Source organism: Sinocyclocheilus anshuiensis, unplaced genomic scaffold (genome assembly GCF_001515605.1).
Source record: "Sinocyclocheilus anshuiensis isolate Anshui unplaced genomic scaffold, SAMN03320099.WGS_v1.1 scaffold629, whole genome shotgun sequence".
NCBI lineage: Eukaryota > Metazoa > Chordata > Actinopteri > Cypriniformes > Cyprinidae > Sinocyclocheilus > Sinocyclocheilus anshuiensis.
Genome location: NW_015536485.1, coordinates 142964 through 158829, shown reverse-complemented (window position 1 = coordinate 158829; position 15866 = coordinate 142964). Strand labels below are relative to the sequence as shown.

Below are 15866 nucleotides of genomic sequence, written 5' to 3'. Positions count from 1 at the left end.
ATTTGAGTTGAATTACTGAAATAAATGAACTTTTCCATGACATTCTAATTTATTGAGATGCACCTGTATATAGTGTCATATATATATATATATATATATATATATATATATATATCTCTTTCACATTTAAAAAAAAAACTTTTGTATAAAATGTCTTTAAACGATGAGCAAATTTATTAGTAAAAAAAAATAATAATAAAGTATTAAAATAAAAATGATGTAACTACTTCCAATTAATTTCCTCACACTGGAAGTGGAATATAAATTTAGATGCTTTTCACAGTATACATAGTGTATATACTACAGAAATAATAAGAGTAGTACAGTAGGCTAGTATGCTATTCAAAACATAACCTTTGTTTCTTGTTTTTGTCTTTTAATTTCAAATTCTTTTCATTTAAAATTCTTTGTATGTTTCCTACTTTGAAGTTCTTGTCTTGTTTTCTCATCATATCCACGTTCTTTTATTCTTCTATGTTTTTATTTAAACAAAGCTCACTGAGACCCCATCATTACAGCGGTACAAAAAAAACCCTAAAAAAATACTTAACTATGTTACAAATCAATCAGTCAATAAACACATTAATTAATCACATAAACTGATTATTAAGACATCTGCCTTTGACAAAATACGTCTAAACTCACTGATCGAAGAGTTGTATACATTCAGCACTGACCGTGGTGTTGAGTCTGTAAGACATTAGTTCAGATTCTCCATCAGGTGGGATGAAAGAGATAGTCCTGTCGTTCTCAAAGCGAGAGAGACGCACACACTGATGAAATTTAACATCTTCTAGCTCCACAGACTTGCTCTTCTCTCCTGAGAGAAAGTGAAACAGAAGCCCAGAGAGAGCGGGGTGAATTCTAATATTAGAAAAGTGTTCACTGATGATTATAATATGTGTAAAGCTAGTGAATCAAGTTGAAAGCTGCACACACACATCACATATTCACACACAGAGTGTAATGTGTTTCCTGGAAATTGCAAACAATAGCACTTCTGTGCACCCAGGTAAGTGTGGAGGTAGTTTATTTGTTTGACCTCAGCAAAGGGAAAGGCAGTGACTACAGAGGAGCTTCTTAATGACTCAGGGCCACTGGGCCACAAAACTCACTAATACCAGAGAGCTGTGGGATTTCAGCAGCACACTCACAGCAGCAATGTGTGCGTGTGTGAGCCTCCCTTTATATTTATGAATGTATTCCACTCCATCCAGGAGTGACATTTACAGTGGAACATGAAAGAGCTCTCAGAGGTTTGAGCTGGAACACAGAGGTCAGATCAGAAGCTCTGGGTGTCTGTGTGCTCTGCCGCAGATGAGACCTGCTGGGAGCTGCTGCAGCACCTACTGATGACATCAACCGCGGGGACTAAAGGTCAGAGAGGGGTTAGGATGCTTTCTTATAGCTCTCTGATTGGCTCCCCAGAGTCCACAGGCAGAGACTTCAGGGAAAGTGGTTGGTGTTCAGAAGCAGATGTATACTTTTAGGTACACACACACACACACACATATATACATATATATATATATACACACATATATATATATATATATATATAGACTATAATGTATGTATGTGTGTATGTATGTATACTTCAGCATCTCTTTGAGTCCTAAAGAGGACATGCGGTTTAGAGAATGTATACCATTTATACCGTATATATATATATATAGTTTATCATGTGTGTATGTATACTTCATCCCTGATCAGTTCTGTTATTGTAAATTAAAACTATTCAAAATAGTTGTTGCTAACTGAAAGTAGAAATAAAAGTAAATATATATTAGATGAAAAATTAGAAATGCTGACTTGGGAGCTAATTAAAATAAAATAAGTTGAAGTTAAAGTACTAAAATCACTAAAACTGAAATAAATATCTGAAAAAATCTATTTTATAAAACTAAACATAAAATGACCAAAGAACAAAATTATTATAACTTTAACTAAAATGACCGAAAGCAAAAAGACAAAACAAATGCTAGTTCAAAAATATTATATTAATATATTATATTCATAAAAATTATGATAGTATAAAATAAACAATTTTAAAATAACAGATTAAAATACTACAAATATTCCATTTGTGACTTAAAATCCATGCATCACAGGGTTGAAATGAATGAATAAATTAATTAATAAAATGTAACTGATCACTTTATAATGTGAAAATGTGTCATATCAACATTAATATTATTACAGAAAAAAACTATTTTTGTTGTCCTCTTAATGTCTGATAACTGAATCTTCACCATAATAAAAACTTGCATTTTCAATCTTGAGTCTGTGGAGGGCAGTGTTTCACTTGTCTAATTCTCATTCTACTGCTGAGCTGAGAAGATATATTTCTTCAACTGATGCAATAACAGTATGGCACCTTCTACCTTCAGCTGTGTTTACAATAGTTTGCACCATAGTTCAGTTTTATAGTGGGTAGTGGCACAGGAAACAACCAGGTCTTTTTCACTTCCCTGAAACCATATCTGATGAAACAGTTTCCTGTAGAAGTAAACTGAAAGGGTAGTTTGTAATGTCTATAAAATGTTGGTGGGGTCAACAGCTACCGCAGCTTAGCTTGGTTAATAGATGCATCTAATTATAAGGATGAAACTGATATTTATTTATTTTGAACAGAAGATCATCACTCAATTAATTTGATATCGATTCCCTTTCACTAGTAGAGTAAATCCAGAGCGCCTCTGTTCTAAAATGCGAGGTGCATTTATACCGCACATGCAGAATACATAACTGAGATCTGGCCTGCTGTGAAACGAACACCCGCTGGGTTAGGCCTGGGGTGAGGATTAACCAAGAGAATCGGAATAATGGAATTCACCTAACAAGTGCAAATGAGAGAGATGCTTACTATAAAATAGGTTAAGACAATCGACTGACTGCTTGACTAGCAGCCCTTGAAATTGAGTCTCTTTCTGCACTACTTGGAAAAAAATAAATAAAAATGCAAGGTCAATTTAAGACTGAAATGTAGCATTTTGGTCACCATTTGTGTCACCAAAAGCAAATGGAGAAATAATGACAGAAAAACAGGTAAATATTAACTTTGCAATCTTGTAAACAGATTTAATTGTGATATTGATATATTTTGTACATTTTGTGGTTTACATGCAGAAACATGCTTTTATTTATTTTGGAGTTGTCCTCATTCAACTTCTTGTTGGTGAGATTTCAATTCATTTATTAAGGATACCATAATGCCCAAATTTGAACTGTTTTGATTTTTTTATTTGTATTTTTGTTTTTGTCTATGACAAGTCTTATCATAAGAAACCACATAGTTAATCGATTATACTTACAAATCTACACATACAGAAACAGAAGTTCAACAATACCTAAAACCAATTTTAAGTTTGAAAAATAAGAAGCTGTAAGATTTGTTACTATTTGTTACTATTACTATAGTTACTGTTTTGTTTCAAAAAGTGACACATTTCAGTTTTAAAGATGGATAGGTATACTCACGGCCTGTGATCTCGAAGAGAACTTTGTCATTGAGTCCAAGCCTTAACTCAGGCATGCCTGACAGAACGACTTTGAGTTTGATGCAGCCCAGAATCTCGCTACGCAGAACACTGCCTGTAGCACTGACCTATAACGAACAAAAACAGAGAAGATAAATGCAAAGCACAATCAAGAGTGGCAAGGTGCGATATTGCATCATAACCATTACTGCCATCTACAATTTATTACGCTCTGTCGGGCAAGGCAGCAACCGTGTGATTTGTGCCATAATGCTCTTGGAAAGAGAGGGTTGAATATGCTGCGATAACTATGGGTATGAGAATGTAATATATTATATTATGGTAAAATATTAAAAGCATACAAGCTGGACTCAGAAGGTAGATCTAAACCTCAAAAAGTCCACATCGATTCAATACCTCTGAGGGCTCTCAGATACAAGAGCCAGAAAAAGCCAGAGCGAGAAAGCTGCACGGATGAATAGCAATGCAGAATTAGAAAGCAATGAGACGTGATTTAGCTCTTAATCAGAAGAGTGGTGCTGCTCAGTGCTACTGTCTGCCAGTGTTTAGACCCCCCGACCCTGAGGAGCGCTAATGAATCCATCAAAAGCCAGTCCAGTCGGGGGTGCTGAGAGTTAAAAAGCAGAAAAGAAAGGCAGCAAGAACTTAAAGACGGCAGCTGCTTCCTCCCTCTCTCAATCTAAGGAAGTCTGGAGACCTAACCCTTGACCCTGGAGAACATGAAGGAGGTCGGCTAAGGTACAGTAGGATGACGGAGCGATAGCGTGGGCTGTTTGATGTCTGCACTGAATACGCAAAACTGATCCAGTATGTGGAAAGTGTTTTTTTCCACAACAAGGAAAGTAATGTGCTCATCTTTATATTTCGCTATAAGTTACTTTTGACTTCAAATAGGTAATGCATGTTATGCTATTGTTATTTATTGCAAATGATTTACTTAAAACTATTATTTTTTTCATGATCAAAAATACAGTAGAAACAGTATTATACAATTCAAAAATAGAAATATTATACCATTTAAAAGAACTGTTTTTGGTTTTAATACTGTATATTTTAAAGTGCAATTTATTCCTGGTAAAGCTATATTTTCAGTAGACATTACTTCAGTCTTCAAAGAAATATAATCATTCTAATATACTGGTGCTCAAGAAACATTTTTTATTATTATCTTAAAAAAAAATTGTGCTGCTTAATATTTTTGTGGAAACTGTGATACATTTTTTTCAGGACTCTTTGATGAGTAGAGTGTCCAAAAGAACTGCATTTATTTATTGCTAATCTAAAAATCTTTGATAGAAACAATTTGAAACAATGTAGAAGTCGTTACTCTCAATTTTGATCAATTTATTGCATCATTCTTGCTGAATAAAATATTAATTTCTCTAAAAAAAAATTGCCCCCAAACTTTTGATCGTTAGTGTAAATAAATGTCATGTGCTGAAATTCGATAAGGACTAATCGCTTAAGAGTAATTAATTGCACAGATGCATTATATAATAATTAAAAATAATATAAAGCACATCTACAATGACTGATTTTACCAATTAGAATGTATTCCTGAATTAACATCTTTTGTTGATCCTAAAACCTCTAAAAACATTAAAAACCCCTCAAGTCATAAAAAAAATCATAGGTTCAAAAGAATGATGTTGAAGCCCCAAACCTAACCCAATAATTTGATTGGCTGATTGAGGAATGTTGTCACTACAGTATATTTAAGTCATCTCACCAATAGGTTGACAGACTCAATGACATCCATGAAGACTTCATTTTTCCTGTATTTGATGCCCTCTGATCTCCAAGACACAGCATTGGTTACTGTAGCTGGGGGCCGTGGTGCTCCCACCTCCAGCTTATGCCCACGTTGGGTGATGTACCTGGTGTGGAAGTGAAAGAAGGCCATCAAGACATGGTAACATAAGAAATTGACAATTATCATAAAAAGATTAAATATTATATAAGCCCACCAGTGCATGTCAGCCATTATCAATATGCATCATTATTTGTCACTAATCAGTGAAGCAAGTAACTTCAGTGAGTATGTAAACAGACCTCTGGTGCTTATTAGAACTCATGGGAAGAACATGGCTGCCCCTTGGGACAGACAGGCTGACAAACACCTAACCTTGTTTTTCTTTTTTTGTAGTTCCATCACTTATATATCTGCAATGTTTACCTTACCACAAATCCTTCATCTATCATACATACAACTGCGAATAGAAATGAATGTGAACGCTAACATTACACACATACTATAATAGCGCATCTGAGTAAATACACCAAAACAACCCGCTAAATATTCATTAAATAACTTTCCTAATTCCTTCCAAATTTCTTTGAATTCTGCGAAAATGTTGTTTCCAGAACAAGATCTGAGAAGTGTAGATGTGCATGTGTGTGTGCTCTAACCTCAAGTTTCTCCAGCTGACAGGGTATTGTGTTGCTGTCAGTGAGAGCTAGCAATAATTAGCTATCCGCTAAGTGGTTGACAGCAAACTGAAACGCACTTATAAAGCTGAAAGATGTTTATGAACTGACTTACATATGATTGTACTGTTTTTTTTTTTGCCAGACAAGAAATAGTTTATTGTGCTTTTGTTATATTCTTTAGTTAGAATGTTCTACTTTTATGTTTGCACTCTCCGTTTCTTTAAGGGTAAAACATTTTTAATTAGCTAAATGAGTTTGAATTTTATGTTTTGAATATTTTTAAATCTTCTAAATAGGTAAATGACCAGAAAGTGCTGTCATCTGCTTAAAGGGATAATTTATCAGCCATAAATATTTCAGTTATTGCTATTCAGTATGAATTTTCAACAAATTTGACTTAAAAACGTCTCTTTATGCTTAGATACGACAGTATATTACATTTCTCTGGTCCAATCATCTCTAGGAGTATTATAGAACACAAATAACAGCATTTTGTTAAACTCTGCCCTCTGCACAAAGCATATACTGTGACTTATGAATAGCCCTGAGCTTGAATAGTGAATGGTGAACCCTCATAGCACTGTTAGTGAGTGATGAACAATGTTCTCTGAGCAGTGATGGCTGAATGGTAAGTCTGTCAGAACTTACTCTAGTAAGATCTTGCTATCAGTGGTCTGAGGGAATCCAAAGTCCATGACTTCATCCATTAGCTCATATACTGTCACAAAATTGTCTCGAATACTCTCTTCTTCCAATGACTTGAAATATTCAGTGAACACCTGCAAACAAATGGTTAATACAAGACTACTACATTAAATGTACACAAATTTGGTAAGGATATATTAAAATGAGGAAATGTGCTACAGAACATTTTTAGGGTGTTGATGTTTACACAGCCAACAAGATTGTGCTGTGTAAGGTTTTATGGAAGGCGTTGTCATGTTGATATATATAAAACACACTTACCTCCACTAATTTGTACAGGAAGGAGTATACAAGAGCAGCATTGGTATTCTTCTTTGTTATTGCAACCACTGAGTAAAATCTGTTAAGTAGTAAACACTCTACTCATTTGCAGAGCTGTTACTGTAACAACAATAGGACAAATATTCACAAATAAAGTGATATTTTAATAAAGACAAATAAAGGTTATACTTTGACATTTATATGTAAGCATATGGAGGATACAGTAGAGGTTGCTGTGCTTGATCCAGAGGAAGTGGGTCGAGCCGTGAATAACCACTGGTGACAAATCTGCATCTTCCTCTCTCTTCATCATTATGGGCATAAAGTTGTCAATCTCATTTATGTTCACGTTGCCCATGTAGTTTCGACATATGAGCACCTTAGAGATGGAAACAAAGTTGAAAGCACAAGATTGTCATAAAACAGAGCATCCCAATTCTGCTCTGTCATCACGGAATCACTTACTTCACATGAGTGTAATCCATATAAAGACATGTTCTATATTAATACAACAAACAAAAGGTCATTTAAAAACCCTGGAAAACCTTGAGGTTCTCTCAGTTAATAGAGAGAATCTTTTATTTTTCTTAGAGATGTTTTGGCCCCAGTCATCATGCAAAATGGATTCCTTACGGCCTCAAAAGCAGAAAACACTTGTAATGAATTCTCAGGCCAAAAGGACACTTGCAGCACAAGGTTTGTTTTCATTGACTCAAACCAGCTTGAGAATATGTTAACAGGTCAATCAATATGATCCATGAAGCAATATCTACACTAATACTTCTATTAATCAATTCAAGAGACAATCAAATGCTTCTGGTCACTTTTATCACTGAGAGATACATTCAGGGTGTATAGTAGGATGAAACTGAAATATCAGTGAAGTCTTTAACGTGGCTGGTGTTAAGGTATTCCTTCAGAAGGAGATATTGGATTGCTCTAGGGCACAGACAAGACCGCTTTCATCAGCACTGCCAAAATCCAGGGGTATATTGGAGGGTAATCCATTCCACTGAGACCCTGAGGCTCTGTTTTCATGGAAACACTCCCATCCACCCACTACTTTCAACATTTTACAAATGTGTTCAGAGCTTCTCTTTATATTTACACCTCTTGATATATAATTAATTTTTGTATGTTTTTTTAAAGTCTCTTATGATCACCAAGGCTGCATTTATTTAATCAAAAATGAAACAACAGTAATATTGTGAAATATTATTACGATTTAGAATGGCTGTTTTCTATTTTTATATATTTTATTATGTAAATTATTCCTGTGATGGCAAAACTGAAATTTCAGCAGCCATTACTCCGGGTCCTTAGTGTCACATGATCCTTCAGTATTCATTCCAGTATTATTTGCTACTCAAAAAAAATATTTTTCATTATTTTATTTATTTTTTGGTGCTTAATATTTTTATTAATATAAATTAATAGATTTTATTAATTTAAATATGAATAATAACTAATATTTTTGTGGAAACTGTAATACACTATCATTCAAAAGAAAGAAATTAGTACTTTTATTCAGCAAGGATGCATTACATTGACTGAAAAATGGCTGTAAAGACATTTATAATGTTGCAAAAGATTCCTATTTCAAATGACTGCTCTTTTAAACGTTCTATTCATTCAAGAAAAAATGATCAGTTTCCATAAAAAAAATTTAAGCAGCCCTTTGTTTAAACGTTGAAAAAAATATGAAATGTTGATCTGAATGATTTCTATAGGATCATGTGACACTGAAGAAATTCAGCTTCACCATCACAGGAATAAATTACACTTCAAAATATTTTAAAATATAAAACAGTACAGTTTTAAATTGTAATAATATTTCACATTATAAGAAGGTACTGATTTTTTTTTACAATGTCCACAAATTTTTTTTTTGTTGTTGTTAGCAGGAATACATTTTTAAATATAACTTTAAATATAGAAAAAACGCAATATGTGAAACATTAACATTACAGTTGCCTTCGGTGAAAGTGCTGTTAACTTTAGAGTGTGATGGGTAGGGTGTATCTCTCTTGTGCCATATTTACATCATTAATGGTTTTAGAAACCTTCAAGTGAGTAAATACATACAATTTACTTTGGCAACTGATCTATAAACATCGATTATCTGTAGCTATATAGGTTTTAAATAAAGTGTCACACTGTCTATACTGAGAGTATAAACTGTACGACCTTTCTCTTACAGGTGCACGCGCTCTTACCTTGCCTTTAAGGTCCAGGATGAAGATCGCGGACGCTGCCATCCTTATCAAAGCTGTTGTATGACCAGAAGTGACTGACAGGGGTCGAAGTTTTGTGAATTTTGGTAAAGTTTGATCAAGTGAAATGAGATCTTCCCCATCCCTTACGCGAGTCTTCCGGGTTTGGAGGCGTCTAACCGGTTGTGCAGCTCGAGCTTGTTGCTGTGCTGTCAACTGCGAGAGACGCGACGCGTCAAAACTAGAATGCTGCCTTTATAATGAACCAAGCGATCTACGCTGTTTCGTCGCGTCGCTCTGTTGTAATGTAGAAGCAGTGTGACGTAACTTCAAATACTTTCAGGTGACAATCTTTTATTAAAAAGTAGATACTAATAAAAAGCCTAACACGGCATTCGTTTAGGATGACGTGAATGCCATATAATGTCTCATTTGTGTTATATTATATAACATTTATAAACAATATCAAAAATATATAATAATATCAGTAGTAAAATTTTAATATTTATTTCTAGACTAAAGGGCACAAAGGCGGCGCCCGGTGGCCAATGAAAGAATAGCGTTTTCTCAAAAAAGAACAAAAAAACAAAACAAATTTAATTTAGAAATGAAGTGAAACATACAAACATACAAAAGACCAAATGTATATGGTCCAGAACGCAATTAAAAGTTAATGTAAATGCAAATTCTAGAAAGACAAATCTTTAAATTTTATTGATTATTAATATTACCATTTGAAATTTAAATTGCACATTCAATTGTCATTCAACTTTGATTCACATATTTTCAAATGTTTTTTTTGTTTTTTTTTAAGTGGCCCTAGAAACTATTTGGACATCTATGTCAAAATATATGAATTTCATTGGAAATATTACACCAAGTAATATGAATAGTTTGGTGATTATGGAGTATTGAATGTTTGTTACTGACTACTTAATGCAAGTTATTATAAATAGGATTTAACAAGATTAGACTTAATAGTGCTAGCCAATACTAAATTCAATCTCTTCCTCCTCCTCATCATCATCATCAGTCAGTGCTGCTGCTCTTGTGGCTCTCTCACTCTCACTTGCTTGAATATAGTTGTCTTCAATAAACCCGTCGTCATCCTCCTCAATGTCATGAGTAGGTGCAGCTGCGCGAGTCCCAGGGCCACCCTGGGTCGAGAATCCCACCTCAAAGTTTGCAGGGTCACACTGACTCGTGGCGTCTACTTCGCTGAGCCTGGAGTGTCTGTAGCTCGCCAGATACTTGTGCACGACTTTGCATTTGGCCATCAAAGCGATAAGGACAGAGAGGGTGATAGCTGACCCCAGAACAGCCACAAGGACCTTCCAGCTTTCTGAAGATGTTTTGGGATCATCCTCTGTTTTTGTTTTTGTGCCTAAAAATGTTATTTATAATGGTTAGCTGAGTTTCAGATATATGCATGGTTATAAAAGTTGATCATCACAGGTAATAATTGATTAACACTAGATTAAAGGGGCAAAAAAAGGTTTTGACCATTAATTGTATTGTTTGAGGGTGGTGGTTCCACTGTGAGTAGTTTACGAAGGAAGGCTCCATAGTTGACATCCTTAGAATATCCTGCCATTAGAAAAACATGATATTGAAATAGTGTTTCTCAAAAAAAAAATGTTATGTCAGAATATGTAGTGGCACACAAATAGCTTATTTTTCCATATAAATATAATTAATTCAGAGAAAATTAATGTCACTAAGAAATGGCTGGTCCTCATCTAATTCTCCAACATACATAAAAAATGCAATTCACTTATACACGGACTTGAATACACATCTTTTATGATGCACCGGTTTAAAATTTCTGCATTCAAATTCATTTAATTTTTATTATTTTGGAGGAGCACAAAGGTTGGATGATTCAAAGGATGATTCAATTATCCTGATATCAACAAAAGTAAACAAATAGTTTTTTTTTATGAAAAATGTAGTTGAAAAAGTAATTTGTAGGCTATTGTTATTTGTACACTCACTTGCATTTAAGGTGTAAGGAATTATTTTATTACTTTTTATTTGATGCTGCATTATATTTTTAAAGTCACTCAAATAAATTTTGTCTTGAAAATGGTATAAAAGTTTTTCAAATCCATATGAAACCAACATGAAACCAAATAATACATTTCTAGGGAACAGAAACTAGATTTGTAAAAGATTCTCCTTTTCACTCCAACAGTATACGTCACTAAGTATCAAACAAAATCTAATACAGACGAGATAAAAGTATTCATACCATCATTGCGGTCATCCTGTGCCATGTGCTTTGATGCTCTGATCATCATTCCTCTGTCTCCCACTTTCTGTCTGTTATTCTGTTCCACAAACTGACTCAATCTCAGGTCTTTGACTGCAGTCGACTGAATGTCCCCCAGGAGGAGCATCTGTAAACTGGAAAGCTTGACCAGAGCGTTTGCCTCCACTGCGGCCAATTTACACCTACTCAGGTCTAGTATTTTAAGAGAAGAAAGGCTGTAGAGATGGTCTTTTAACAGTAGGGGGAGGTAGTTTCCTGATAGATTCAGTGAGACTAAGTGGCTGAAGAGGTTGAGGCGCTTGAAGCGGTCACTGTGGGTTAAGTCTAACAGATTGTCAGACAGGTCCAGTTCGGTTACATTCATCCAGATGTGCTTTGGTACTGATGTAAGTCTTTTCCCACTGCAGTCAAATGCAGCCTGTAGAAAGAATAAAGAGGTATATGGTTATGAAACTTACTTCTGGAATACATCACAGTCAATTGAAATAGTATTAGACATATGAGGATTTAAAAAAACACATGCATTTACATAGACTATAATTTTGCCCTGTTCAATTAAGATTTAAAAAAAAAAAGTAAAAAGGGCAGATTACCCACTTACGGTTTCAAACAAGATACAAGAAATGTATTTTCTCGTGACATAAACCACTAACAGACTGGGTAAACCTCTGTCACCGAAAACAGGAAACAAGTGCCTACAAACAGGATACTCCTGATGTAGCAGCACTTGCTCTGGCTCAGGGAACAAAAGAGGCCCGAGTGTGTGTTGTTTTTCCTCACCGTCTCTCTGTTGACCATACATGGGCCCACGGTCTGGAGTGTGTAGCATGATCCCGAGACCCAAAAACACAGGAGCACACACACTGTGTGTGTAGCATACCCCATGTTCTCCTGCTTCCTGCAGAAATCACAATTAAGGAAGATAAATGGCATACACTGAAGTGGCCTTCAGCACTGCGAGAGCTTGGGTTCTGGTGCCATTTCATAACTATATAACGTCATATGAATCTTTGCTTTATTGGGTAGTCAAGGCAGGTTATTGACACTGTCAGTAAAATGGAAACATCAGAAAATGTCCCACACACATAGTAGCTTGAAAAAATGTATTTTCAACACTGTAAAAAGTGATACAAACAACTTTTTATAAATTTACATGTGTTGGTGCAACCTAATATAGTCAGGTTGATTCAATTATATTAAATTATAATTTTGACTTGTTAAAAAACTGTTATTTTTTACCCCTTGAATGAAGCTCTGTGAAAGTTCACATTTATAAAATACTTCATTAAACACTGTTAAAAACTCAAATATTTGTAGGCTATAGCTGTGTTATTATTAGTAGTATTATTATTATTTCAGTACTCCATATATAAACCTATATGACCTTGTTTCATATTATCAATTGCACAAGATTTGAATTTTTTTTTTCTTCTAAAATTCAAAAAGTTCCCGATAACACGAACAGGAACTCTAACATGCTAGCATTCAGTGATCCACCACAAAACTCAGCATAACCCTACAGCAAACAACAACCTCATGCATATAAAACACACAAATTAACAATTAATTAAGTGTCGCACTAGCCTATGTAAGGAATAGTGTACAGTTGGTAAGGCCAAACAATCCCTGAAAGGGTGGAAAGCACCCTTATCACCCTGAAGGGATTTATATACATAATTTCACTTTTTAGCAAATAAATAAATAAATGGACATGTGTGAAGAAAGAGTGACACCAGAAGCATGAACCATGAGTAACATGACAAATAGCATTAGCTATTTAGGAAATCCCCTGCATGGGACAATGGTCGGTTATATTGTTTAGTCATCATTCTGCAAACATATTTAACCACAGAATGCTAAAACTGACCAATAAGAATCCAAGATTCTTGAGAGTCACATAACAAGGTGCAATAAGGGTAATAAAGTACAAAAGCTGCAATACAAAACAATAAAGTTAATGTGTGCTGCTACAATGCATTTCAAAGAACTTGTTCAAACGACCAGGTAAATAACCTAAAAAATTTACTTCTGGATTGTTAATGATTGCAAATATATTAGATCAACAATAATCGTAAATCCAATAATACTTGTCACTACCATTATCTTAAAACAATTTTACTAAAAATGAAATTAACTGCCAACTTAAGTTTGTAATACAGTAGAATAAAAAAAGTGTTGTAGTGAATAAGAATAAACAACCTTATCTCATGAAAATGAATAACTATTTTTGAAGAGGTGGCAATTTTGTATGTATATGTGATTTGTAAGGACATTTTCTTTTTCTTTTTTTCAGAAAAAATAAGCAAGCATGAAGGTCCACCCCTAAAACTGCAGACTGCACAAAAACATGCTAATGATATTGTAATATAGTTATAGATTGCCATGAGAATGTGTTGGATTTATACATGCGTGCATGTGTATGAAACAGAGTGTTTGAATGTTCCATCTCACAGGCTTTAGCATTTCCTGCTTATCTCCTTGTGGCTTCCACAGGGGCCACATTTCATACAGGGTTCAACATTTTTTTATAGGGGCCCTTTCTCTCATTCCCTCGTTCTCCCACTATTAATTTCAGGCTGTAAACACTCCTTAGGAGCTGCTTTTATCTCTTCCTGTGTCAGGACGCCCCTGAAACAGCATACCTGAGAGTCAGCCAACTTGGAAGTGAAAAACAGCTTCAGAAAAGGTGTGGTAGAGGTAGGAACTGATAGGATTCTGACTTCATCTTTATCTCCTAATGCTACTTGCAAACTAACAGCCCCCAGATCCTTTCCCAGACCTCGCTGTGTGGGTCCGACCATACTGCGGAAATACAGCGCAGAAAAGAGTCTTTCACTTGACCTCTTAAAGATCAAGTATACACTATACACACCCTCCCCCATTTACTTCTAGATTGTATGTTACTGATTACATTGGCACTAAGGACTTTGCATTGTTGTTTTTGCATATACAAAAATTTGAAAGCTATACTGTTCAACACAGCTTTTAATTTATCAATTATGAATCAAATTTAAATTGTTACCTGCATGAAGTTCCTGAAAAGTCAGAAAGAAATTAAAACTTGTATGTTTACGTTTATCCTTAATATTTTGTTTTTATTAGCAGTAGTGCACTGCACAAAATACATTAGGAAATGGGTTAGGCCTACCTTTTCAAATGTTCCTGTGATACATTAGACAATCTTAGGACTTGTCAGTTTAGCAAGTATGCGGTTAACTATGTTGATTCCCATAATAGTCCACTTTACCTTCCCGAACAGTTAGCTTGTTGTTTGTTTGTTGCTTGTTTACAACAGAATGTAAAATGACATGAGGGTTGACAGTTGGAAATGTGAGATCATTAAATATTAAACTACCAACATTGAACGATGTGTTAAGATGTTTTCTTCCTGCTAATATGTGCCAAAGAGATCACATGTTGGGCTTTGCATTGCTTTTGTCATGTTAAAAAGCTATTTAACAAACAGATATATAGAGATGAATGTAAGCATCAGAATACAGTGAAATAAATGTTGTGAGGCAATTTACCTGAGATTTGGCTCTTCTGGTTATTTAGAATATGTCAAAACTGATGGATTTTCTCCTCAGATGTCACATTTTAACATGGACAGGATCATTTTTGTTAGCCATTTCCAAGATTAAGGAAATGGCAGGTAGGTTGTGCAAAGGTTGCTGGAGGTGTGTCTTTAGCTTGTCATTCTCAGATAAAGTTAATTTGTAACTGAATGTCAAATGGAGCTCTACTTCTTCTTTTTCACTTTGCAGTTGACATTTGATCTGATGACTCAAAATATCTTAACACACTTGTAATATGTGACCCTGGACCACAAAACCAGTCATAAAGTTTTTTTTTTTGTTTTTATTGAGATTTCTGAAAGCTGAATAAATAAACTTTCCATTGATGTATGGTTTGTTAGGATAGGACAATGTTTCGCTGAGATACAACTATTTGAAAATCGGGAATCTGAGGGTGCAAAAAAAAAAAAATCTAAATATTGAGAAATTCACATTTAAAGTTGTCCAAATTAAGTTCTTAGCAATGCATATTATGAATCAAAATTTAAGTTTTGATATTTATGGTAGAAAATTTACCAAATATCTTCATGGAACATGATGTTTACTTAATTAATGATTTGTAAAAGAAAAGAAAAAGATGTTTAAATGAAACTCAGCCATGCAAAACGTACTGTAAAAGAAAAGAAAAGAAAAGAAAAGAAAAGAAAAGAAAAGAAAAGAAAAGAAAAGATAAAGGAAAAGAAAAATCAATCATTTTGACCCATGCAATTTATTTTTGGCTATTGCTATTTTTTTAAACTATAAATATAACTATATTTTAACTATATTTTTAATTTAATTATTTAACTATAATTTAGATTTTAATATTTATATAATATACATATTTATATTATATTTTAACTAATTTTAACTATTTTAACTATATTTTGAAATTTGTTAAAGCTATAGGAGACAAAAAGGCAAACTGTTT

General features: G+C 34.2%; 2 protein-coding genes across 3 annotated transcripts in view; both read right to left on the bottom strand.

The window, feature by feature from the left end:
* The window catches only part of LOC107684323 (AP-1 complex subunit mu-1-like), a 14251-nt gene extending 4859 nt beyond the window's left edge, over positions 1-9392 (bottom strand). The window contains exons 1-7 of the mRNA XM_016480557.1: positions 9113-9392; positions 7119-7275; positions 6897-6964; positions 6579-6709; positions 5230-5377; positions 3481-3607; positions 678-820 (exon numbers count right to left, since the gene is read on the bottom strand). Of these exons, the coding sequence (XP_016336043.1) occupies positions 678-820; positions 3481-3607; positions 5230-5377; positions 6579-6709; positions 6897-6964; positions 7119-7275; positions 9113-9154 (816 nt within the window). The 5' untranslated portion in view covers positions 9155-9392. The remainder of the gene's footprint in view (positions 1-677; positions 821-3480; positions 3608-5229; positions 5378-6578; positions 6710-6896; positions 6965-7118; positions 7276-9112) is intronic.
* A 539-nt stretch (positions 9393-9931) lies between these two features.
* Positions 9932-15021, bottom strand: LOC107684305 (leucine-rich repeat-containing protein 19-like). Of its 2 annotated transcripts, XM_016480548.1 has the most exons (7): positions 14909-14925; positions 14530-14662; positions 14404-14416; positions 12162-12279; positions 11361-11799; positions 10613-10696; positions 9932-10493 (listed from the first exon to the last, which is right to left on the bottom strand). In XM_016480548.1, the coding sequence occupies exons 4-7, from the start codon at positions 12264-12266 to the stop codon at positions 10093-10095; spliced, it is 1029 nt and encodes a 342-aa protein (XP_016336034.1). In that variant the 5' UTR covers positions 12267-12279; positions 14404-14416; positions 14530-14662; positions 14909-14925; the 3' UTR covers positions 9932-10092. The 2 variants fall into 2 exon arrangements, with proteins under 2 accessions (XP_016336034.1, XP_016336028.1); XM_016480542.1 differs by lacking the exons at positions 14404-14416; positions 14530-14662 and having other exon boundaries at positions 14909-15021.
* Positions 15022-15866: the final 845 nt, after the last annotated feature.

What these genes read in the sequence shown, in the direction of transcription:
- LOC107684305 (XM_016480542.1), bottom strand. Translation starts at nt 12,266, where the DNA reads ATGGGGTATGCTACACACACAGTGTGTGTGCTCCTGTGTTTTTGGGTC. An exon ending in ACAGGATGACCGCAATGATG is followed by an intron (nt 10,697 to 11,360) that starts GTATGAATACTT and finishes TTCTAATGGCAG; the next exon opens with GATATTCTAAGGATGTCAAC. An exon ending in CTCAAACAATACAATTAATG is followed by an intron (nt 10,494 to 10,612) that starts GTCAAAACCTTT and finishes TAACATTTTTAG; the next exon opens with GCACAAAAACAAAAACAGAG.